General features: G+C 37.9%; 1 protein-coding gene across 1 annotated transcript; it reads right to left on the bottom strand.

Annotated features, from left to right (window-relative positions):
- Positions 1-13,629: 13,629 nt before the first annotated feature.
- LOC113914640 (olfactory receptor 4B1) lies at positions 13,630-15,835 on the bottom strand. Its single transcript, XM_027580056.1, has 2 exons — positions 15,828-15,835; positions 13,630-14,548 (listed from the first exon to the last, which is right to left on the bottom strand). The coding sequence occupies exons 1-2, from the start codon at positions 15,833-15,835 to the stop codon at positions 13,630-13,632; spliced, it is 927 nt and encodes a 308-aa protein (XP_027435857.1).
- Positions 15,836-26,424: the final 10,589 nt, after the last annotated feature.

Here is a 26,424-nt window from a genome sequence, read left to right as displayed (position 1 = left end):
ATTGAACAGAAATCAGTTGCATTTCTATATACTAACATTGTGACTGAAGAAAGAGAAATTAAGGAATTAATCCCATGTACAATTGCACCCAAAACCATAAGATATCTAGGAATAAACCTAACCAAAGAGGTAAAGGATCTATATTCTAGAAACTACAGAACACTTAAGAAAGAAATTGAGGAAGACACAAAAAGATGGAAAAATATTCCAAGCTCATGGATTGGAAGAACAAACACTGTTAAAATGTCTCTGCTGTCCAGAGCAATCTGCACATTCAATGCAATCCCTATCAAAATTCCATCAACAATTTTCACAGAGCTGGAACAAACAATCCTAAAATTTGTATGGAACCAGAAAAGACCCCAAATAGCCAGGGGAATGTTGGAAAAAGAAAACCAAAACTGGGGTCATCACAAAGCTGTGATCATCACAGCATAGTACTGGCACAAAAACAGACACATAGATCAATGGAACAGAATAGAGAACCCAGAAATGCACACTCAACTCTATGGTCAACTAATCTTTGACAAATCAGGAAAGAACATCCAATAAAAAAAATAGTCTCCTCAACGAATGGTGCTGGTAAACCTGGACAGCCACATGCAGAACAATGAAACTAGACCATTCTCTTACACCATACACAAAGATAAACTTAAAATGGATGAAAGACCTCAATGTGAGACAGGAATCTATCAAAATCCTTGAGGAGAACACAGGCAGCAATCTCTTCAACCTCAGCTACAGCAACTTCTTGCAAGACATGTCTCTAAAGGCAGGGGAAACAAAAGCAAAAATTAACTAATGGGACTTCATCAAGATAAAAAGCTTCTGCACAGCAAAAGAAACAGTCCACAAAACCAAAAGACAACTGACAGAATGGAAGACGATATTTGCAAATGATATATCAGATAAAGGGTTGGTATCCAAAATCTGTAAAGAACTTATCCAACTCAACACCCAAAGAACAGATGATCCAATCAAGAAATGGGCAGAAGACATGAACAGACATTTTTCCAAAGAAGACATCCAAATGGCCAACAGAAACATGAAAAAGTGCTCAACATCACTTTCGGCATCAGCGAAATCCAAATCAAAACCTCAATGAGATACCACCTCACACCAGTTAGAATGGCTCAAATTAACAAGTCAGTAAACGACAGATGTTGGCAGGGATGCGAAGAAAGGTGAACCCTCCTACACTGTTGGTGGGAATGCAAGCTGGTGCAACCACTCTGGAAAACAGTATGGAGGTTCCTCAAAAAGTTGAACATAGAGCTACCCTATGATCGAGCAATTGCACTACTGGGTATTTACCCCAAAGATACAAATGTAGGGATCCAAAGGGGTACGTGCACCCCGATGTTTATAGCAGCAATGTCCACAATAGCCAAACTGTGGAAAGAGCCAAGATGTCCGTCGACAGATGAATGGATGAAGAAGATGTGGTATATATATACAATGGAATATTATGCAGCATCAAAAGAAATGAAATCTTGCCATTTGCAACAATGTGGATGGAACTGGTGGGTGTTATGCTGAGCGAAATATGTCAATACGAGAAAGACGTGTATCATATGACCTCACTGATATGAGGAATTCTTAATCTCAGGAAACAAACTGAGGGTTGCTGGAGTCGGGGTGGAGTGGGAGGGATGGGGTGGCTGGGTGATAGACATCGGGGAGGGTATGTGCTATGGTGAGTGCTGTGAATTGTGCAAGACAGTTCAATCACAGATCTGTACCTCTGAAACAAAGAATGCAGTATATGTTAAGCAAAAAAAAAAAGAAGAGGAAGATAGCAGGAGGGGAGAATGAAGGGGGGGAAATCGGAGGGGGAAACGAACCATGAGAGATGATGGACTCTGAAAAACAGAGGGTTCTAGAGGGGAGTGGGGGTGGGAGGATGGGTTACCCTGGTGATGGGTATTAAAGAGGACACGTTCTGCATGGATCACTGGGAGTTATGCACAAACAATGAATCATGGAACACTACATCAAAAACTAATGATGTAATGTATGGTGATTAACATAACAATAAAAAATTTTTTTAAAAAGCTTCTGCATAGCAAAGGAAACAGTCAACAAAACTGAAAGGCAACCTACGGAATGGGAGAAGATATTTGCAAATGACATTACAGATAAAGGGCTGGTATCCAAAATCTATAAAGAACTTTTCAAACTCAAGACCCAAAAAACAAATAATCCAGCCAAGAAATGGGTAGAAGACATGAACAGACACTTCTCGAAAGAAGATATACAAATGGCCAACAGACAGATGAAAAAAATGCTCAACATCACTAACCATCAGGAAAATACAAATCAAAACCACAATGAGTTACCACATATCACCAGTTAGAATGGCGAAAATTAAGAAAAAACAACAAATGTTGGTGAGGATGCAGAGAAAGGGGAACACTTTAAACTGTTGGTGGGAATGCAAGCTGGTATAACCACTCTGGAAAACAGTATGGAGGTTCCTCAAGGTGTTAAAAATAGAGCTACCCTACAACCCAGCAATTGCACTACTGGGTATTTACCCCAAAGATACAGATGTAGAGAAACAAAGGGGTACATGCACAACCACATTCATAGCAGCAATGCCCACAAGGACCAAATGTTGAAAGAGGTGATATGCTTTGAAGAGATGAATGGATAAAGAAAATATGGTTCATATATACAATAGTATATTACTAAATATCAAAAAGGATAAATACCTACCATTTACATGGTCATGGATGGAACTGGAGGGAATTATGCTAAGTAAAATGACTCAATCAGGGAAAGACAATTATCATATGGTTTCACTCATATGTGGAATAAAACGAATAATATAGAGGCCAATATGGGAAGGGACGGAAAACTGGGAAGAAATCAGAGAGGGAAATAAACTGAGGATTGTGGAAACAGAGGTGGTTGGGGGAATGGTGTAACTGGGTGATTGGATTTAAGGAGGGCATGTGTTGTGATGAGAATTGGGTGTTATATACAAGTAATTAAACATTCAACATTATTGAAAAAACTAATGATGTACTGTACATTGGGTAATTGATTTAAATTAAAAAGAAAGCTTTGAATGTATTTATCAAATATACTATCTTTCTATTGGCTGATATATTGATTTTAGCAAAAGTTTTTCTTAATATATTTTTCTAACTTCTTGAATACTTCATTTAATTTCTCTTCATTTATGTTCTTTCTTAATATTATAATGATCCAATATGTCAAAGATAAGAATAATGATATCTGGGGTTTTTTTTAATTTTCTAATTGTTATGTTAATCACCATACATTACATCATTAGTTTTTGATGTGCTGTTCCATGATTCATTGTTTGTACATAACACCCAGTGCTCCACGCAGAGTGTGCCCTCTTTAATACGCATCAGCAGGCTAACCCACCCCCCACCCCCCTCCCCTCTAAAACCCTAGGTTGTTTTTCAGAGTCCATCGTCTCTCATGGTTCGTCTCCCCCTCCGACTTACTCCCCTTCATTCTTCCCCTTCTGCTATCTTCTTCTTTTTTTTTCTTACATATATTGCATTATATGTTTCAGAAGTACAGATCTGTGATTCAACAGTCTTGCACAATTCACAGTGCTCACCATAGCACATACCCTCCCCAATGTCTATCATCCAGCCACCCCATCCCTCCCACCCAGTACCACTCCAGCAACCCTCATTTTGTTTCCTGATCTTAAGAATTCCTTATATCAGTGAGGTCATATGATACATGTCTTTTTCTAATTGACTTATTTCACTCAGAATCATGATTTTAAAGATACTAGCTGGGCTTGAAAAAAGCGTGGAAGTTATTAGAGAAACACTTTCTGGAGAAATAAAAGAACTAAAATCTAACCAAATCGAAATCAAAAAGGCTACTGATGAGGTGCAATCAAAAATGGGGGCACTAACTGCTAGGATAAATGAGGCAGAAGAGAGAATCAGTGATATAGAAGACCAAATGATGGAAAATAAAGAGGCTGAGAAAAAGAGAGATAAACAACAACAGGATCACGAGGGCAGAATTCGAGAGATAAGCGATACGATAAGATGAAACAACATTAGAATAATTGGGATCCCAGAAGAAGAAGAAAGAGAGAGAGGGGCAGAAGGTATATTGGAGCAAATAAGAGCAGAGAACTTCCCTAATGTGAGGAAGGAAACAGGCATCAAAATCCAGGAGGTACAGAGAACCTCTCTCAAAATCAATAATAATAGGTCAAAAACCCGACATCTAATAGTAAAACTTACGAGTCTCAGAGACAAAGAGAAAATCCTGAAAGCAGCTCGGGAGAAGAGATATGTAACCTACAATGGTAGAAATATTAGATTGGCAACAGACCTATCCAGAGACCTGGCAGGCCAGAAAGGACTGGCAAGATATCTTCAGAGCACTAAACGAGAAAAATATGCAGCCAAGAATACTATATCCAGCTAGGCTATCATTGAAAATAGAAGGAGACATAAAAAGCTTCCAGAACAAACAAAAACTAAAGGAATCTGCAAACACGAAACCAGCCCTCCAAGAAATATTGAAAGGGGTCCTCTAAGCAAAGAGAGAGCCTAAAAGCAGCATAGATCAGAAAGGAACACAGACAATATACAGTAATAGTCACCTTACAGGCAATACAATGGCACTAAATTCATACCTTTCAATAGTTACCCTGAATGTAAATGGGCTAAATGCCCCAATAAAAAGACACAGGCTATCAGATTGGATTAAAAAACAAGACCCATCAATATGCTGTCTGCAAGAGACTCATTTTAGACCCAAAGACAACCCCAAATTGAAAGTGAGGGGGTGGAAAACCATTTACCATGCTAATGGACACCAAAAGAAAGTTGGGGTGTCAATTCTTATATCAGATTTTAAACCAAAGACTGTAATAAGAGATGAGGAAGGACACTCTATCCTACTTAAAGGGTCTATCCAACAAGAAGATCTAACAGTTGTAAATATCTATGCCCCTAACATGGGAGCCACCAATTATATAAGGCAATTAATAACAAAAGCAAAGAAACACATTGACAAAAATACAATAATAGTGGGGGACTTTAACACCCCCCTGACTGAAATGGACAGATCATCTAAGCAAAAGATCAACAAGGAAATAAAGACTTTAAATGACACACTGGACCAAATGGACTTCACAGACATATTCAGAACATTCCATCCCAAAGCAACGGAATACACATTCTTCTCTAGTGCCCATGGAACATTCTCCAGAATTGATCACATCCTAGGTCACAAATCAGGTCTCAACCAGTTCCAAAAGATTGGGATTATTCCCTGCATATTTTCAGACCACAATGCTTTGAAACTGGAACTCAATCACAAGAGGAAAGTCAGAAAGAACTCAAATACATGGAGGCTAAAGAGCATCCTACTAAAGAATGAATGGGTCAACCAAGAAATTAAAGAAGAATTTAAAAAATTCATGGAAACCAATGAAAATGAAAACACAACTGTTCAAAATCTTTGGGATACAGCAAAGGCAGTCCTGAGAGGAAAGTATATAGCAATACAAGCCTTTCTCAAGACACAAGAAAGGTCTCAAATACACAACCTAACCCTACACCTAAAGGACCTGGAGAAAGAACAGCAAATAAAGCCTAAACCCAGCAGAAGAAGAGAAATAATAAAGATCAGAGCAGAAATCAATGAACTAGAAACCAAAAGAACAGTAGAACAGATCAACGAAACTAGGAGCTGGTTCTTTGAAAGAATTCACAAGATTGATAAAACCCTGGCCAGACTTATCCAAAAGAAAAGAGAAATGAGCCAAATCAACAAAATCATGAATGAAAGAGGAGAGATCACAACCAACACCAAAGAAATACAAACAATTATAAGAACATATTATGAGCAACTCTATGCCAGCAAATTAGATAACCTGGAAGAAATGGGTGCATTCCTAGAGATGTATCAACTACCAAAATTGAACCTGGAAGAAATAGAAAACCTGAACAGACCTATAGCCACTAAGGAAATTGAAGCAGTCATCAAAAATCTCCCAAGAAACAAAAGCCCAGGGCCAGATCGCTTCCCAGGGGCATTCTATCAGACATTTAAAGAAGAATTAATACCTATTCTCCTGAAACTGTTCCAAAAAATAGAAATGGAAGGAAAACTTCCAAACTCATTTTATGAGGCCAGCATTACCTTGATCCCAAAACCAGACAAAGACCCCATCAAAAAGGAGAATTACAGACGAATATCCTTGATGAACATGGAGGCAAAAATTCTCACCAAAATACTAGCCAATAGGATCCAACAGTACATTAAAAGGATTATTCACCACGACCAAGTGGGATTTATCCCTGGGCTGCAAGGATGGTTCAACATCCACAAATCAATCAACGTGATACAATACATTAACAAAAGAACAAGAATCATATGATCCTCTCAATAGATGCAGAAAAAGCATTTGACAAAGTACAACATCCTTTCTTGATCAAAACTCTTCAGAGTATAGGGATAGAGGGTACATAACTCAATATCATAAAAGCCATCTATGAAAAACCTACAGCCAATATCATTCTCAATGAGGAAAAGCTGAGAGCTTTTCCCCTAAGGTCAGGAACATGGCAAGGATGTCCACTGTCACCACTGCTATTCAACATAGTATTAGAAGTCCTAGCCACAGCAACCAGACAACAAAAAGAAATCAAAGGCATCCAAATCAACAAAGAGGAAGTCAAACTCTCACTCTTTGCAGATGATATGATACTGTATGTGGAAAACCCAAAAGACTCCACCCCAAAACTGCTAGAACTCATACAGGAATTCAGTCAAGTAGCAGGCTATAAAATCAATGCACAGAAATCAGTGGCATTCCTATACACCAACAACAAGACAGAAGAGAGACAAATCAAGGAGTCGATCCCATTTACAATTGCACCCAAAACCATAAGATATGTAGGAATAAATTTAACCAAAGAGGCAAAGGATCTGTACTCAGAAAAGTATAAAATATTCATGAAAGAAATTGAGGAAGACACAAAGAAATGGAAAAACGTTCCATGCTCATGGATTGGAAGAACAAATATTGTGAAGATGTCAATGCTACCTAGAGCAATCTACACATTCAATGCAAGCCCCATCAAAATACCATCCACTTTTTTCAAAGAAATGGAACAAATAATCCTAAAATTTCTATGGAACCAGAAAAGACCCCGAATAGCCAGAGGAATCTTGAAAAAGAAAAGAAAACCTGGCGGCATCACAATTCCGGACTTCCAGCTCTATTACAAAGCTGTCGTCATCAAGACAGTATGGTACTGGCACAGAAACAGACACCTAGATCAATGGAACAGAATAGAGAGCCCAGAAATGGACCCTCAACTCTATGGTCAACTCATCTTTGACAAAGCAGGACAGAATATCCAGTGGAAAAAAGAGTCTCTTCAACAAATGGTGTTGGGAAAATTGGACAGCCACATGCAGAAGAATGAAACTGGACCATTTCCTTACACCACACACAAAAATAGACTCCAAATGGTTGAAAGACCTAAACGTGAGACAGGAGTCCATCAAAATCCTAAAGGAGAACACAGGCAGCAACCTCTTCATCCTCAGCTGCAGCAACTTCTTCCTAGAAACATCGCCAAAGGCAAGAGAAGAAGGGCAAAAATGAACTATTGGGACCTCATCAAGATAAAAAGCTTCTGCACAGCAAAAGAAACAGTCCACAAAACCAAAAGAAAACCGACAGAATGGGAGAAAATATTTGCAAATGACATATCAGATAAAGGGCTAGGATCCAAAATCTATAAAGAACTTATCAAACTCAACACCCAAAGAACAAATAATCCAATCAAGAAATGGGCAGAAGACATGAACAGATATTTTTCCAAAGAAGACATCCAAATGGCCAACAGACACATGAAAAGGTGCTCCACATTGCTCGGCATCAGGAAAATCCAAATCAAAACTTCAGTGAGATACCACCTCACACCAGTCAGAATGGCTAAAATTAACAAGTCAGGATATGACAGATGTTGGCGGGGATGCAGAGAAAGGGGAACCCTCCTACACTGTTGGTGGGAATGCAAGCTGGTGCAACCCCTCTGGAAAACAGTATGGAGGTTCCTTAAAAAGTTGAAAATAGAGCTACCCTACGATCCAGCAACTGCACTACTGGATATTTACCCGAAAGATACAAATGTAGGGATCCAAAGGAGTACGTGCACCCCAATGTTTATAGCAGCAATGTCCACAATAGCCAAACTGTGGAAAGAGCCAAGATGTCCACTGACAGATGAATGGATAAAGAAGAAGTGGTATATATACACAATGGAATATTATGCAGCCATCAAAAGGAATGAGATCTTGCCATTTGCAACGATGTGGTTGGAACTGGAGGGTGTTATGCTGAGCGAAATAAGTCAGTCAGAGAAAGACATGTATCATATGACCTCACTGATATGAGGAATTCTTAATCTCAGGAAACTGAGGGTTGCTGGAGTGGGGGTGGGGTAGGAGGAATGGGGTGGCTGGGTGATAGACATTGGGGAGGGTATGTGCTATGGTGAGCGCTGTGAATTGTGCAAGACTGTTGAATCACAGATCTGTACCTCTGAATCAAATAATGCAATATATGTTAAGAAAAAAAAGAAGAAGAAGATAGCAGGAGGGGAAGAATGAAGGGGGGAAAATTGGAGCACATTCTGCGTGGAGCACTGTGTGTTATGCACAAACAATGAATCATGGAACACTACATCAAAAACTAATGATGTAATGTATGGTGATTAACATAACAATAAAAAATTATTTAAAAAACATGATGTAATGTATGGTGCATAACATAACAATAAAAATTTTAAAGAAAAAATAAATTAAAAAGAACACTTTCAACACTAATATATATAAAAAAGACTTATTAAATTATTAAGTAAATCTAATAGCTTTGAAATAGGTGAATGATTAAGTAAACTATGCTACAATTAGACTGCTGATATTATCAAGCCATTATAAATAACTTATGAAAATTTTTAATTGCTCAGGAAATTGGTATGTAATACACTGTCTGAGAATATATGGCAATATTTACATCAATTCCCCCTTCTCTATTTTTTCAAGCTTTTATTTAAATGCCAGTTAGTTAACATACAGTGTAATATTAGTTTAGGTGTACAGTGTAGTGGTTCAACACTTACATACAACACCCAGTGCTCATCACAAGTGCACTCCCTAATCCCCATCACCTATTTAGTCCATCCCTCCACCCACCTCCATTCTGATAACCATCATCAGATTGTTCTCTATAATTAAGAGTCTGTTTCTTGGTTTGCTCTCTCTCTCTTTTTTTTTCCCTTTACTCATTTGTTTTGTTTCTTAAATTCCACATATGGGTGAAATCATATGTTATTTGTCTTCACTTATTTTGTTTAGCATAATACTCTAGCTCTATCCATGTTATTGCAAATAGCAAGATTTCATTCTTTTTTATGGCTGAATAATATCCCATTGTATATATATATACCACATCTTCCTTATCCATTCATCAGTTGATGGACACTTGGGCTATATCCAAACTCACCCTTCTCTTTAGGAACAAAACACCCTGATCTTAGCCAAACATAATTCCACTTAGAATAAAAGATTATACTTTCTTGTCTCCCTTGCAATTAAGGGTAACCACGTGATTAACTTCAGTCAAATAAGATGAGAGCAAAATTGCTATGTAGCACTTTTGGATAATCCCATAAAAGAGAAAGTGATCAGGGGCTCTTGGGTGGTTCAGTCAGTTAAGCATCTGTCTTTGCCTCAGGTCATGATCCCAGAGTCCTGGGATCAAGCCCACATCAGGCTCCCTGCTTGGCAGGGAGTCTGCTTCTACTTCTGCCCCTCACCCCACTTGTGCTTTCTCTCTCTCACTCTCTCTCAAGTAAATAAAGAAAATTTTTGAAAAAGAGAGAAAGTGATCAGTTTATCCACCCCTTCTTCCATTTCCTGCCTCCTAGGATGTAGATGAAATGCTAAGAGTGGTGTTGTCCAATATGGCATCCATTAACCACATGCAGCTTTTTTTTTTTAGAGGGGCAGGAGGGACAGAGGGAGAGGGAGAGAGAGAATCCTAAGCAGGCTCCAGGCCCAGTGTGGGGCCCTATGCAAGGCTCAATCTCATGACCCTGAGATCATGACCTGAGCCAAAATCAAGAATCGACACTTAACTGACTGGGGCACCCAGGTGTCCCACTACATGTAGCTTTTAAAATTTAAACTTCTTAAAATTAAATAAAATTTAAAATTTAGTTCCTTGCTCTTACTAGTTCATTTCAGTGCTCAAAAGTCACTACAAATTTGTTCAGCACACACACAGACCATCTCCAGCATGACAAAAATTTCGAATGGACAGCAGTGGTATGGAGCACTAGCAACACTTTGAGGTCATGAGGTTGAAGCTGCATGCTGAAAATGGCAGAGTCTGGATTTCTGCTAATGTTGTCAGACCTCCACAACCATGCTGCACTTTCTGTACATTTGTACTTCTATCTCATTAAGTTGCCATTTTTTTCCTGCTACATGCAGTGAAAACTATACCTTAAAAGATTAAATAATAAGTGAGAAGAGTACAAAATTGTACATGCAGAGAAGCTTGCAACACTCCTAATTTTTCTTTAATCTTTAAACTTTTCTTTATTTTATGTTTAATACATTTTTTAATGGTCAGACAGAATCAATAGTTGAGAACTAACTACATGTCTTCAATGCTAAGTGGTATAATTAGATTGTTACACTTCTGTGAATTGAGAAGTTTTTAATATTTCACAACATTCTGTGGCTCTTAAACAATGGGGAAAAATGCTTTCCTTTGATTCCTATGTTTTTCCAGTGAGAACAGAACAAAGCAAGTAATTAGCTCTCAATAGACCCACCAAGTCTCAACCCTCAGTAGGAAAGGTAATCCCTGGGAATTTTGATGATTCTGTCAGTGTAGCTGTTATCTGCTCCTGCAGTATCCAATGACTCAATTGATTGATGGTGTTCTTTTCAAAGTTCTCAGCAAAGAACCCAAACATGCACATGAGTAAGTGGCTCCCATCACAGCCTACATCCTAATGTCCCAGCCTTCTGCAATACAAGCCAGCACTGAGAGAGAGAGGGGGGAGCTCCACTGAGCTTAGTTCTGGACCACATGCTTTAAAATATATATTAACAAAATATAAGCACATTTAGCATAAAAGACAATGAGGAGGTTATGTCATAGTCTTTTTTTTATTGAAATACAGTTGACACACAATACAGTCAACATCTATTTAACAAACATTTATTGAGCACCTACAATATGCCAGGTACTGTGCTAGGCCCTCAAAGGCAATTAAGTGACAGAGAATGTTGAGCCCAAAGAAGCCTCAAAACAAAAGAATTGAACTGTCTTTAAGTGCTGGAAAGCTTTTTGTATACAATCAAGTCCTATTCTCAGTAGCTCAAAAGGACTAAAAGAAGACCTATGTGTGGACAGACATGTAGTCATTTTGTAAAATAAAATGACCAGCAGCAATAATAATGAGATGATGACTAACATTTATTGAGTCCATGGTACAACTCTACCCTGTTATTTTCTAAAAGCTTTACATATATTGTATTTAATATTCAGAATAATCTTGGGAATACATGCTATTATTAACCTTATTTTAATTGTGCAAAAGCAATGTTCAGAGAAGTGAAGTAGCTTGGATCTTGGGTTGTGCTATAGGCAATTGGAACATCCTACTAAACTTCAGAGGTTGGGCTCTTAAAATTTTAACAGAAAGAGCTGGGCTCTTCACCATGAAAGTGTTCAGAGAGAATCAATACGAAATAATAGAGAGAGGACAGTGCATGGGCATAAAGGGTTAATTCAACAAGCACTTTTTTTTCCAACAAGCACTTATGAAGCACCAGCTACATGCATATTTAGAGCCACAAAGAGGGGACAGTGAATGGTCTTGCCCCTGAAAAAAAACACATATAAAATAATTATAATCAAAGTGATAAGGGCAATGATAAAGGGATATAAATATAACCATGGACAGGAGACACAAATTCAACACAAGGAGGAGGGAAGTCAGAGAAGGCCTCATAAGGGAGATGACTTTAACCTAGGTCTTAAAGGATGTATAGGATATTGCCATATGAAAAAGTGTGGTAAAATTATTCTGGGCAGAAGCAGTATTTCCTCAGGGTTTAATGATGATGTCATCCCAGGCCATGATTATTGGAGAAGTGGGGGAGGTTTCCTGGTGCCTTTAAAACCACTATTCACCTATATGTTCAGTCAGAACCCAAGGAGAAAGAGACAAGTCCCTACGGCCTATAGCACACCTGTGATGCTCCATCCCTCTGCAAGGAAGCTGTCTGAATTCTTTCACCTGATCCTCAAGGAGAGGTGAAAGGATGGAGTGCAAATGCAAAGCCATTCTTTGTAATTCCAAAGCCAAAGGGGCAAATTTTATTATATTCTCTAAATTGTCCACAATGATATACATCAGTTGGGTGAAGTGGAATTTCAGAGAGGTGGAAGGATATACGAGGTCACCAAGATGAGGAAGGAGCAATTAAACAACTGTTGGCCAACACAATAACCCCCCTCCACAAAGGTGTCAGTGCAGGCAAGCTTGGATAATGGCTGAAGATCACAGAAGTAATGGTCAATCACACTGGGATCACAATAACAGAGGCACAGACTGTCTCATCCTACTTCACGAAGAAACACTAATAGGCATGAAAAGAAGTGGACTTGGCATGGTCACTTAGAATAAAGGACAGAAGTCTGGAGTAGAAACATGCATGGACAGTATTTCCCTCCCTTACATTCTTCAACTTAGGCCTAATAAGAATTTTCTACATTCTGTGTTTATTTATATTTGGATAAGCCTAAAAGTGATCTTTTCATTAAAATGTTGACTTGATCTTTCCCTACTGACAGCTAGAACCTATGCCATTTTGATATTTTTTTTAATTTATGGATCCTGGACATTGTGAAAGGGCTTGCGGAGATTGAAGAACTACCTTTTGTACCAACATGTCACAAGAACTGAAATTGCCCCAGAGATTTTTTCGGTACTTGTAATTAGATGGTCTATGGTACAAGATGCCGAGAACAAATCAGAATAACAGAAAAATTCTTGGACACAATTTTCAAAGATACACTTCTCCACACAGGAAGAGAAGATCACATTGGTACCCTCTTCAAATATCCCATGATAATTCCTCTCTTTGGTTTCCCTTCTTAATGAAATATAGGTTGTTATTAGGAGGTTGAACAAGGAAAGGAGAAGGGAGGGAGGGAGAAGGGAGGGAGGGAGGGAGAAAGGAGGGAGGGAGGATGAAAGTATATAATAGAAGTACTTTAACTTACAAAACACCTGTCAAAATATTCTCCTTTGCATTTGCATTTAGTTTGAGTCTCAGTATTACCCAATCCCATGACACTGTTGGATATCATGGAGCCAATTTGATCTCTGTCCTTGGAACATTACACCAGGATACCAACCAAGTTTTTTGTTCTAAGGAGAATCACAGAAGCAGCAATATTAAGTCCTTACATTTGTTTCTGCCATTCCTGAATGTCCCACTGAAATCAAAATCCATTTCAAAAACAAATAATCAGACATGTGTTTTTCTTTACCACTTTCCCATTTTTCACTCCATTCCTGAGTTCTTTTTGCCCCCCAACCTCCTCATGGCAATTTTCACCTCTGCATTTCTGAGTGTGTAGATGATGGGGTTCAGCATGGGGGTGACAACTGTGTAGAACACAGCCACCAGTTTGTCCTCAGTGAAGGTGGAGGAGGCTCGCATGTAGAGGAAGATGGCAGGTCCAAAGAACAAAAGGACCACCGTGATGTGAGAGGCACAGGTGGAGAGGGCTTTGTACCTCCCCTCTGCAGAATGATTCCTCAAGTTGAACAGGATGACAACATAGGAGGACACCAAGATGAGAAAGGAGCACAAAGCAATTAAGCCACTGTTAGCCAACACAATAACCCCCTCCATAGAAGTGTCAGTGCAGGCAAGTTTGAATAATGGCTGAAGATCACAGAAGTAGTGGTCAATCACATTGGGACCACAGAAGGGCAACCGGATGGTGATGAGAATCTGTATAATGGAATGAAAAAAGCCACCAAGCCAGGAGCCAGTCACCAGTACATGACACAGTTGGTGGCTCATAATGTTCATATAATGAAGAGGCTTGCAGATGGCCACATAGCGATCATAGGCCATCACCACAAGCAAAAGGATCTCAGTGACCCCAAAGAAGTGGAAGAAGAATATCTGAGCCACACAGCCCTCCAGGGAAATGGTTTTAATCTTGGCAAGTAAGTCTGTGATGAATTTAGGGACAATAGTAGAGGAGTAAGTGATCTCCACCAGGGAAAGGTAGCTAAGGAAGAAGTACATGGGGGAATGCAGACTCTTACTGACATTGACTGTCAGGACAATGAGGCCATTGCCCACCAATGTGGCCAGGTACATGGGAAGAAACACAACAAAACACACTCTCTGCACCTCCGGATCCTGGAAAAGACCAGTGAAAATTAACTCAGTCACATTATTTGTACTGGATTCCATGTGGAGAAGATGGATCTCAGAGAAGAGTCCTATGACAAAACAAACATCATAACACCAATCATGCATGCTTATTTAGCACTTGCCTGTTAATAGAACCCTTTCATATATATTATCTTACTGGTTTATTTTACTGACTTATTTGTTAATATAACCAATGTTTACCCATCAAGTAAACTTCTGCTCATGAATCCCTTTTTCCTCCATTTACTTCTCAGAAATGCCAATCTCACTAATAGGTCTCCCTTTCTAAAGAGTGTCTTCAATATTTTCCTTACATGATATTATCAAAGTTTCTGAATTTCTCAGGCCCTATGGTTTTGCCCAATCCCACATCTCTTCATGAATTTTTACAAACATTTTGAGAAAATTGTGACACCTGGGGCCAAAATGGACATCTGGAAGCTGTTGAGAATATAGGTCAGTATCAAACAATAGTTCAAATATAATACATGGGGATTCACCAATTTGCTTGTTTCTGACTTCCAGTTTTCTCACCTTTGGCAAACATTTTTGTCAGCAGGAGGTGAGGATTTATTGAAAGCCAGTTCTTTGACCAAATGTTTTATTAAGCACCTACCATGTGCCCATGCAATTCAGGACATATGAAAGAAGAAAGATGGCTCTCACCCTCAGGAAGCTTGTCCTTCGTGCAATTCAGCAGCACATTTATGAAATGAGGCAGAGGGAAACTCTCCAGATTTTCTCTGCTTTTGAAATTACTTTTCAGTTGTTGATCATTATGTTGTACAGCTGAAACTAATGTAACATTGTGTGTCAGCCATACTTCAGTTAAAAAAAACAAGTAAAATTACTTTGAAGTATTTCTTATTCCTCTTATTTTTCCTTCTTCCACTTATACTTCCAAACTGAAATAGATTAAGTACCTCCCTCATCACCAATTTCTCTCATATTAAAAATTAGAAGATATACACAAGGTGACAATATGCTAAGAGAATCCTCAGCAAGTTACCTGGCTAACACTGGAGAAGAAGTGGGGGGTTGCATGGCATGAAACAAGGGCACCCAAGAAGAACAACTGAACAGGAAAGGGGAAGCAAGAAAAGGTCCCCTTATTGGTGCAGAGGAAGGGAAACAAGGAAGGCATCAGAAACAACCACAGAGGATGTAAAATAGCCTGGTGGCTTGAAGGAAACTAAAGCATTTGTCTACCTGATATTCACCATTGTCATTGTCATCCCAACAGCCACAGCAGCAGATGCTGCTGAACTTTAGTTAGTATCTACTGTGTGTTGGACTGTAGAAAGCACTTTACCATTGTCCCCTCAATTAATTCTTCCTGACCACTTTGATGTAGCTAATTGATAGGTGACTCACCTGTGACTCAGAGAGGGTAAGTAACCTGCCCCAAAACACACAGTTTGTGAGTGATTGAGCCAGGGCTGAAACCCAGGGCTTTTTAGAAAGGGAGGGAGAGCTACCACTCCTCAGCCAGAGGAGAAATGGGTTAGCCACTCCAGCACCTTAGAGAAATAACACCAAGACCTATCGTTAATACAAAACTTGTCCAGTTATGCCTTCCCTGTGAATAGCAGGAGCATTCCAATGAACTCCAAGTTACTGGGAACATTTCATTGCCACCACCTCTGGAATGAGAGAGACCAAGAAGCTATGTGGGATACTGAGGAGAGTGTGAGACTTGGAGATGCCCCTTCCTCCTGTGCCCCCGTGGCACGGCTTTGACCAGGGGTTAGAGCTGCAGCTGGTGATACTGAGTTGTGGAGTCAGTATCTCCAAGCAGGGGTTCCTGACAGACCCCTCTTCTCAGCTGGGTCTTACAGCAGCACCATCATTTCTGCCTGGTCCTCAGGCTTGAAATTTTGAAATCACCTCTAACTCATCCTCTTCTGCATTTCCCACATTTCCTGTTGATTTCACCAGTTTCTTCCTCCACCTCGTCCTGCAGCCTCCATCTTCCAGCAGGATATAAGTTCATGTGAGGATTACCACAATTCCCCCATGTTCCATCTGTCTCCAGAAGTCCCAGGTCTTTATCACCTCAATGTGTTCTGCATACTAAGTCAGAATTCTTCCTGAGTCCCTCTGCTCAGATCACTCAGAAACGACCAGTATATCCCCATTGCCTGGAAATCAGCCCTCAATTCCTCCACCTGACTTTTAGAAGCTCTAAAGTACTTCCTCATGCTCCTTCAAGCCAACTTTACTGACAACTAAACAACACATAGTATTGTTCAATTTAGAGGTCCCCTCACCTTTTCATGAAGGCAAGCTGATAAACACAAGAGCATCTCTTACTTTGCACATTATAAGGTGTGCCTGCCCCTCTGCCTCCCGCTCCAAGTCCTACCCCTCTACAAGGTCCAGTGTCTAGGAAACCACCCTGGTTACTTCCATTCTAGTTCATTCACCTCAGCTCTCAACTCTGGAAATGAGTTTACATGATCGCTGTGTTAAATGCAGTAACCCATGTACTGCATGAACTGAGTTCATAGTTCATAACAAGCCCTCAATAAATGTAAGCTATTTTTATTATTATTATTGTTACACTTCTAAAATGCAAATCTGAACAAGTTATGCATTAACTTGAAATCTATCAACAGTTTTCCACTGCCTACAAGATTAAGTTCAATAGTACTAGCATGGCATTTAAGAACTGAAGCCTGTTCACCTTTCTAGCTTCACTTGCCAGGATTCCCCCTGGAGTCTAATTTCCAGCCATTCTGAAATATATATCATTCTCCCAAACTTGTCTGTTGCCTGTATGCTCTTTACATTTTGTGTGGCATGCACACCTTGGCTTTCTGATTCATGTTTATTCTGGCTTTAATGCTTGGATCAAACACCACTGGTCATTCCACTCCAGCCAACATTTCTTCCATGTTTTTTACATCTTTCCACTGGAGTATTTAGCAAATTTTATTATAATTATTGTTTCTGTATCTCTCCCTTACTAAGTTGAGCTTATTCATGTCTGAATCTTCAGAATTAAATACATAGTAAGTGCCCAGTAAATGGTCTTTGAGTTGAATTTCAAAATGAAGATATTCTCTACCACCTGCAGTTAGAACATACAATTTATTACAATTGATTTTTATATTGACTTTTATTGCTTACTGTGGTTTTATGTTGCTTATTTGTCTTCAGTTTATTACTCCGTAAACCCACACAGCACCTAAGTGTCAATCTTACAGATGATGTTCAATATATATGTATGTATATATGTAGACTTCTGATTGATGATAAATTGACTAACCAGTAGAATTCTGATTGATGATAAATTGACTAACCAGTAGAATCCTTTCAGCCTCAGAAAGGAAAATATATCTTGACCTCTTATAACACAGGTGTGACTCTGTTTCACCAAATATATAAAGTTGTGAATAATGTAGATCCTTTCTATTTCAGAAACAGACATTTTACTGCACTGGGTCAAAGCTACACATGTTACAACTTTGCATTTAAGTTTTCCATGAGCTGGGTGGGGAAGATCCCAAAATCATTATGTTCCATAGAAGACATTTATTGTTCTTTGTTTTGTCCAGTGTTGCATGGACATGAATTGTCTAATTCTCATTAAAAGACTAAATCTCTTACACACTCATGTACATATCATATCTGAGTTTGTATGTTGAGAAGATTACAATTTGGACCACATGGTATGTATTTTAAAATACAAACAAAAAATTCATTAGGGAAATGTAAAGCAGTTGTATCAGATGAGTACATGGGATTGTGAGACACACACGTGATGAATAGCTGACGGTCAGAGGTGACCCGCCTTTTAATGGAGGGAATAGTTCCAGGTTCATGGACCTCTAAAGGACTGGAGAAAACAAAACAAGAACATCTATTGAACTGCCTTTCTCTCTCCTCAGGGACTTATCTATAATAGGGGTTATGGTAATAAGCACTGCAGTTGGCAGCACATTCTTAGCTCTCTTACCCACATGTCATGTGTCCCTGTAGATAGTTTTTTTTTATTTTATCAGAATAGGGTAACAAATTATATTTGACATGGTTGTTGCAAGAAATAGACCTGAGATAAAATTTATAAAGTACTCAAGAGGGTTGCTTGACAAATAAGATGCTCTCAATAAGTAGTAGCAATTATTAGTTCACACTTCCTGGTATTTATTTACTTTTTTTTCCTGCTTTCTTTTTCCCCCTTGCCCAAGCGAAAGACAGTAACAAATTACCTCCTCTTCCCCCCAGCACTTGCCCAAATAAAACCCACACCCTAGGATCACAGATTACAAGGTAATCATCCATGGATTACATGTAAGCTTAGGTAGGTAAATGATGTTCTAGATCCTAACTAGGTAGAATTTTATCCTCTAAAATAAAGCCACAATGAGAGAAATCTGACAAGGACAAAATAATAAGTGATAGAGAGCCTGGAAGATCTACTGCAATGAACTTAAAGTCACATCACAAGGGCCTCCTTCCCACAACTCACTCTAGACCCCAAGTGGTACTTTATGGAATCCCAGAATGTGAATATCAAGGAGAACTTTAGGGCAAATTCTGTCCAGCCCCCTCCTGAAACTGAGGCTCAGGGAGGAAGAGTGATTCACTCTAGATCACACAGTGATTTGGAGCCTCTTACCTACATCCAGTTAACCTGAGACATCCTTCTGGGTATGGCATTACCTACCTTGTTTGAGTAATGTTCAGTTTTACAGCAAAGATTTGAACATAAAAGTTCTTCTCCTTAGAATTAGGAACAATTTCTCCCTCTGTTGCAAGAGCTCATCACTCAAAGTGATGTCCTGTGCTGAAGAGACTGAAGGAGCATGCCTTGGAACACAGGAGGCTCTCTACAACAAAACTCTTCCACAGGGTTTCTTCCTCTGTATGGAAGGCCCCCAGTGGGTTAAGCCGCTTCAGCTCAGCTAAGGCACCAGGTGAAACAAGAGACTTTAGAGCTGAAAGGCAATTTGAAGGCTATTAGTACAATCTTCATAGTTTACAGATGAAGCAGCTTAGAGCGAGTTTAACTGACTTCTGAGTCAACAGCTAGTTACTGATCAAGTTGCTGAGGCACTGTTTCCATGACACTGGGATTCCTTTCTAGTAATTTTGATTTTGTGATTGTTATTGACAGTTAACAGTGCCAATCTTGCTTCCATACAACAAAATTCCATGGGTTCTATGATACTTTAGAAAATGAAAATCCTATGGGGATGCAGATAAATCACAAAGGGAAGGATTCAAGAAATCATCCCCATGGCCAGTCTTTAGATCATCTATTTAGAAACAGAAAACAGCTAGCCAGTGAGTTTAAGGTCCTGTTTTTTAGTTTAGAAAACCCACTTATTCACTAGAAGACCAAGGATTTTTTTTCAATATTGAGATGCTTAAACTATTTAAAATAAATTGAGCCTCACAGTGGGCTGAAGAGTCACATTCCCCATGGAATTAGTCTCTAGTGTAAATCTCTACCAAAAAATTGTGAGTTAGGAAAAGGTTCAACATGTTTTTCAATTAATTCAGCTGGAGAATTTTTTTTAATTTTATTATGTTATGTTAGTCACCATACAATACATCATTAGTTTTTGATGTGGTGATCCATGATCCATGTTTTCGTATAATACCCAGTGCTCCATGCAGAAGAATTTTGAGAAGTTACAAACACCTAGTTATTATGCTCTGAGAGAGGAAAGCTAAAGACATGACATATGAAAATAAAATGTTGCATTAGAAATACAAAATCTAAGAACAAAAAAAGTTTTTTTAAAATCAGGAAGGAGTAAAATGAGAGTTGGTTAAACTCAGGAAAAGATAAAATAAAAAGACAAAAAAATCATGTCAGAAATGAAAATTAAAGTACCAAAAGAAGAGTCAAATTAAAATATAATAAAGAGCATGAAAGTAAATCAGATAATCAAAGGAAATAAAATGACATTTAAAAGAAGTTAGGGATTGGGGGTGCCTGAGTGGCTCAGTTGTTAAGAATCTGCTTTTGGCTCAGCCCTCTCTCGCTGTCTCTCTCTGTCAAATAAATAAATAAAATCTTTAAAAAAAGAAGAAGTTAGGGGCACCTGGGTGGCCAGTCAATTAAGCATCCAACTCTTGATTTCAGCTCAGGTCATGATTTCAGGGTCATGAGATCAAGCCCCACATCAGACTCCTTGCTCAGAGCAGAGTCTACTTGAGATTCTCTTTCTCCTTCTCCCTCTTCCTCTCCCCCCTGCTCATGCTCAATAAATAAATAAATAAATAAATAAATAAATAAATAAATAAATAAATAAATAAATAAATAAAATCTTTAAAAATAAAAAGTTAAATGGGCCAAAAGAGAGAGGTGGAAATGGAAGTTAGTCCAAGGGGGTCTAACCCACATATAATTGATGTCCTAAAAAAATCAAAACAATAAAATAGAACCAATATTTAAAACTACAATCCAAAAACTATTTCATAAATTTAAAAAAACACCTGAATCTACACATTTAAAAGACCCACTGGGTACCAGGAAAAATTAACAGAAAAATCAACCCAAGATTCTAGTAAAACTTTTAGACTTAAAGAAAGAAATCCTCAGGAACTCTAGGCAAAATTATGACATAACTTAGAAAAACAAAAGAATTCTAGTGGCATTCAATTTCCCAAAAACAATACAAAGCAAGGCAATTGTGTAGCAGCATTTTCAAGAATACTGAGAAAGTATAAACCAAAATATTATACCCAGCCAAGCTGTCCTTCAATAAACAAAGTTTTGATCATGTAATAACCCAGTAAATACTGTACATAAGCACCCTTTCTGAAAAATCTACTACATAATGAGTTTCATCCAACCAAAAGATGACTGGGAAAACTTCAGTAAAAGGACAATTGGGGGCACCTGGTTGGCATCTGCCTTCAGCTCAGGTCATGATGCCAGGGTCCTGGGATCAAGCCCTGCATCAGGCTCCCTCCTCAGTGGGAAGCCTGCTTCTCACTCTCCCACTGCCCCTGCTTGTGTTCCTGTTCTCGCTATCTCTCTCTGTTAAATAAATAAATCTTTAAAAAATGAAAAAAAATTTTTTTTAAATAAAAAAAAGGACAGTCAGTTCTATCAGGTCATTCTTTTCCATGTGTTTCCAAGACTTTGTTGTTAGGTGCATATACTGTTAGGATTATTATGTCTTCTTGGTGAACTGATCCATCTATCATCTATGTAATATCCCTCTTTATCTCCACTAATATATTCTTTGTACTAAAGTCTATTTTGTCTAATATCAATATATTTGCTCTAGCTTTCATTGATTAGTGCATTTATTATGTATCTGTTTCCATAATTTTACTCCTAATGTATGTATGTCTTCATATTTGAAAAAATGCCTTACAAGCAGCATAAATTTGGGCTTGGTATTTTATACAATTTGAATATTTTTTAATTAGTGTTTAGATCATTACCTTTAGTGTAAGTATTGATTGGTTTAATTCAAACATCTGTAATATAATATATATTATAAATATAATTGTTTTCTGTATGTTCCACTGTTTTTTGTTACCTTTCTCCTCATTCTCTGCCTAATTTTGAATTAGTTTATTTTTTATGATTCCATTTTAACTTACTATATATTATTTCTGCTTCCTTTTAAAATATTTTAGTGGTTGCTAATATATAATATATATACATATACAATAATACAGAGACTATATTATATAACATATTATATCTTTCATTCATCACCATCTACCTTTAAATGCTTTGATGCAACTTCATATAGTCTAAGAACCATACAACACTATACTTCCAATTCCTGCCTCCCATTTCTTATGATGTTTTCATATAGTTTACTTTTATATACTACAAACCCATAATGTATTGCTACTACTTTTGCTTTAAAAATCACTTATTTTAAGAGCAATAAAAAATAAGAAAAATATAATCCTTTATATTTACCCTTTTTAAACCATTCTGAAGCTCTTTACTTCTTTGTATATATTCAACTTTCAAATATCATATTATTTTCTGCCTGAAAAACTAATAATCTGGTAGTGCAGGTCTGCTGGTATTAATTTGGTTTTTGATTGTCAACAAAAACCTTTTACTTTCAATTTGGAAAAAATATTTCCACTAGTATAAAATTTTGAGTTGACAGGGTTTTTTCCCAAATACTTTAAAGACATCACTCTAGTAAAGATATCACTCTACTGTCTTCTATCATGTATAGTTCCTGATGAGAAGACTGCTGTAATTCATATCTTTTTTATATAATATTTTTCCCACTGTGTGCCTTCAAGATTTTCTCTTTGTCTTTTATTTTCAGCAGGTGGAATATGATGTGTCAATCATATTCTTTTCTTTTTTGTTGTTGTTTTTCCTGCTCAAGTTTTCCAAGATTCTTGGATCTATAGTTTGATATATTTCATGATTTTTGGAAATTCTCAGTCATTATTTCTTCAAATATTTCTTTTCCTACATTCTATCTTTAGGATTCCAATTACACTAATGTTAATTTTTTTATATTGTCCTAGAGATCCTGCATACTCTGTACTGGGGTTTTTTTCCTGCTCTTTTTTCTGTTTATGTTTCAGTTTGGTAATTTAGTAACCTACTTTTAAGTTCACTATTCTTTCCTTTCCTGTGTCAAGTCTATCTACTGATAAGCCCATCTAAAGCATTCATCATCTGTTACCATGTTTGTTATGGCAGCAGAATTTCAAATTTGGTGGGTCAAGTTTGACATTTTACTGACCCTCACCCAAGCAGAACAGACCTCAAGTCATATTGGCATAGGGTTCTGGGCCCAGGCTTCTCTCCTGCTCCTCCTCAAAGATGGAATGTTCTTTTCTTTTATATTTCACTCTGCCCTAGTGGATCTTCACATGAACGCTGGGGGTAAGAAGCTTCTTCCCCCACAAGGCCTAAGGTTTTTGTTCTATAAGAGAGAAGGGTCTGAATGAAGCCTTGTGCTTTTCCTCACGGTGGCAGCTTCCATCCTCATTCAAGCTTGTTTCTCAGTCTACTGCCCTGTCCTCAGTGTTTCTCATGAGCATTCAGTGAAGGCCCCTATAAAGAATATCTTCTAAGTGAGCATGAACTCCCTCTGTGTCTGTGATTCTCAGGCATTCTTTACTCTCATCCTAGCCTACATTTGGCCTTTAAGCAATTATTTTTCTGAATTTAGCTGTATTCTTCTTACCCACTTATATGGCTCTTGGCATTTCCTCCTGCACTGCTCCCCAGTGAAACAGTGCTGTGTTTCATCTCTGCTTGCAAGGGTCTATATTTCAGGATATTTGGTTGCTCCAAAACCTCAACATTCTAGGCAAAAGTAGAAAACCTATAAATAAATCTTCAAAATGTTTGTAAGACCCCAACCCTGAAAAATTAGGAAATATTTAGAAAGCATTTAGAAAAATTAAAGAAGACCTACATAAATTAAAGGATATACCATTTAAGATTCAAGATTATTAAAGTGCCAAATACTTCATCAATAGATTTATTGCAATTCCAAATAAAATCCCAGAAGATATTTTGTGGAAATTTACAAATATATTTTATAATGTACATGATAACACAAAAGACCAAAAATAGCTAACCCAACTTCAAATAATCAAATTTTGTGGACTTACACTACTGATGATCAAGAGTTATTACAAGATTACAGTTAGGAAGACAGACATTGATGCAAAGATAAATTGACCAATAGTGTAGTGTACAACCAGAGGTAGACATGCATATGTGGGCATCTGGTTAATTACAAAGGTGCACAGAAAAGCCATGGATAAAAGACAAGCTTTACAATAAATGGTGTTAGTTCACTTGTATTTTCCTTCAAAAAATCTGTCTTGGCCACTCCCTCACAAAATTAATTCCAGATGGATTTTAGATCTAAATGTGAAAAGTAAAACAATAAAGCACCTATATATTAATGTAGGGAATAACTTTATGAACTTGGAATAGGGAAGGGTTTCTTAAAGAAGACACAAAAAGTACTATTGTCTTAGTCCATTTGGGCTGCTATAACAAAATACCACAGACTAGATAGGTTATAAACAATAGAAATTTATTTCTCACAGTTCTGGAGGCTGGGAAGTCCAAAACCAAGTCTCCAACTGATTCAGTGTCTGGTGAGAATGCACTTCCTGGTCCAGAGAAAGCATTTTTTGCTGTGTCTTTACATGGTGGAAGGGATGAGTGGCTTCCTGGGGTCTCTTTCATGAGGGTGCTGCCCCTATGACCTAATCACCTCCTAAAGGCTACACCTCTTAATACCATCACCTTGGGAGTTAGGGTTTCAAACTATGAATTTTGAAGGATGCAAACATTCAGTCCATAATAGAAAATACCAATAAATAAGATTACATTAAATTAAGGATTCCTAATCATCAAAGAATATCATTAAAAGAGAAAAGCAAGCTACAAAATTAGGAGAGAAGATGCTATAGATGTACAGATAGAGAAAGAGATGACAAGGGACTTTTACCCAGATTATATAAAATCCAGACTATATTAAAAGAACCTCTACAAATCAATAAGAGATAGATAACCCAAAACTGGACCAAAAAAACCAGACACCTTATATTAGAAACATCCAAATATAATTCAAGTCATGAAAGAATGTTCAACCTTAGAAAAATTTTAATTTAAACCCATGAAAATACACAAATTTACAATATCTTTATCTTCCTAACATTCAAGGATAGGCAATGGGCTGAGCTAGGGAAGGGCACACATAGGTAGATGTAATTTATCCATAGTGTGTAACACTTGGATTACATTTTGGTTTACAGTTATTTATTAAATTAATTAATACTGAAGTAAGTCATCCATAGAACAATGGTGATAATGAGCCTCAAACAGTCATGATTACTTCATGTCAACTCAACTGAGGCCCTAAATATAAAAGAAACTGTAGAATGCATATAAAAGCCTTATAGTAATGGAGGACACATAGTAAGTGCTTAATCAATGGAATCCACTGTTGTTAGATTAAAGGATGGGTATCAGACAGGAAATCCAGGATGGTCCACCTCCACTGGCCATAAAAACAGAGGGATCCATTCTAAAAAGCCCTCTCCCGAGTGGGCCCCACACTTGGCCAATGCAGTGGGGAAAGTTCCTTGTAACTTTCAACAGGGGAAAGAACAGGTAAGAACTTTCAACAGGGGAAGCAACTTGAAGGCTCACAGGAGCTCATTACTTAAGATGGTGACGCAGAACACAGTATCCTCTGGGGATCAGGGGGCATTTCTCTCTCCTTCCCAAGCCGTAGAGTTTGGATATGAAAAAGCCTTTGACTGAATTTACACTAAGCTGGAAGACAACTTTGGATCTCAGGGAGAGAGTAAGTTAACCTTCAGGATGATCACCAAAGTTACAACTTTCTATCATACTTACCCTCTGTCCTTGCTGTTTACTGAAACCTGCCAAGACCTTAATGTAAACTTAGGTCTGCTTCAGGCTCCAAGACAAATAACTTTGCTTTATGGCCCAGGCAGCAGTTCTACAGAATAAATGGGGGGACAGACTATTTTTCAAAACACACACACACACACACACACACACACACAGACACACACTCACAGACTACAGAAATCTAAGACTATTGGAATAGGGATGGTGTTTGGAGGGGTCATAGCTGGGTAGATGATTCATAGGACCCAGAAGTAGGAAATAATGGGAAGGAAGAGCTTCATACCCTCCAGGTAAGTGAAATCGCTTTTATCACCCTTCTTCTTTACTTTGTATTTCCCATATTTACAATGTGCCAAATAACAATTAGAATAACTAACATTTAAAGTACTTCTTGTAGACCAGATGCTATTTCAAAGCATTATATGCATTCACTATTTTAATTCTCACACCAATTCAATGAGGCAGGAACTATTTATCCCTATTTTACAGATGAGGACAATGATTAAATAGCTAAACTTACTTGGTTAAAGCCATGC

The sequence above is a fragment of the Zalophus californianus genome, chromosome 11 (genome assembly GCF_009762305.2).
Source record: "Zalophus californianus isolate mZalCal1 chromosome 11, mZalCal1.pri.v2, whole genome shotgun sequence".
NCBI lineage: Eukaryota > Metazoa > Chordata > Mammalia > Carnivora > Otariidae > Zalophus > Zalophus californianus.
Note: the sequence above shows the minus strand (reverse complement) of the source record. Positions and strands in the feature narration are given on the sequence as shown.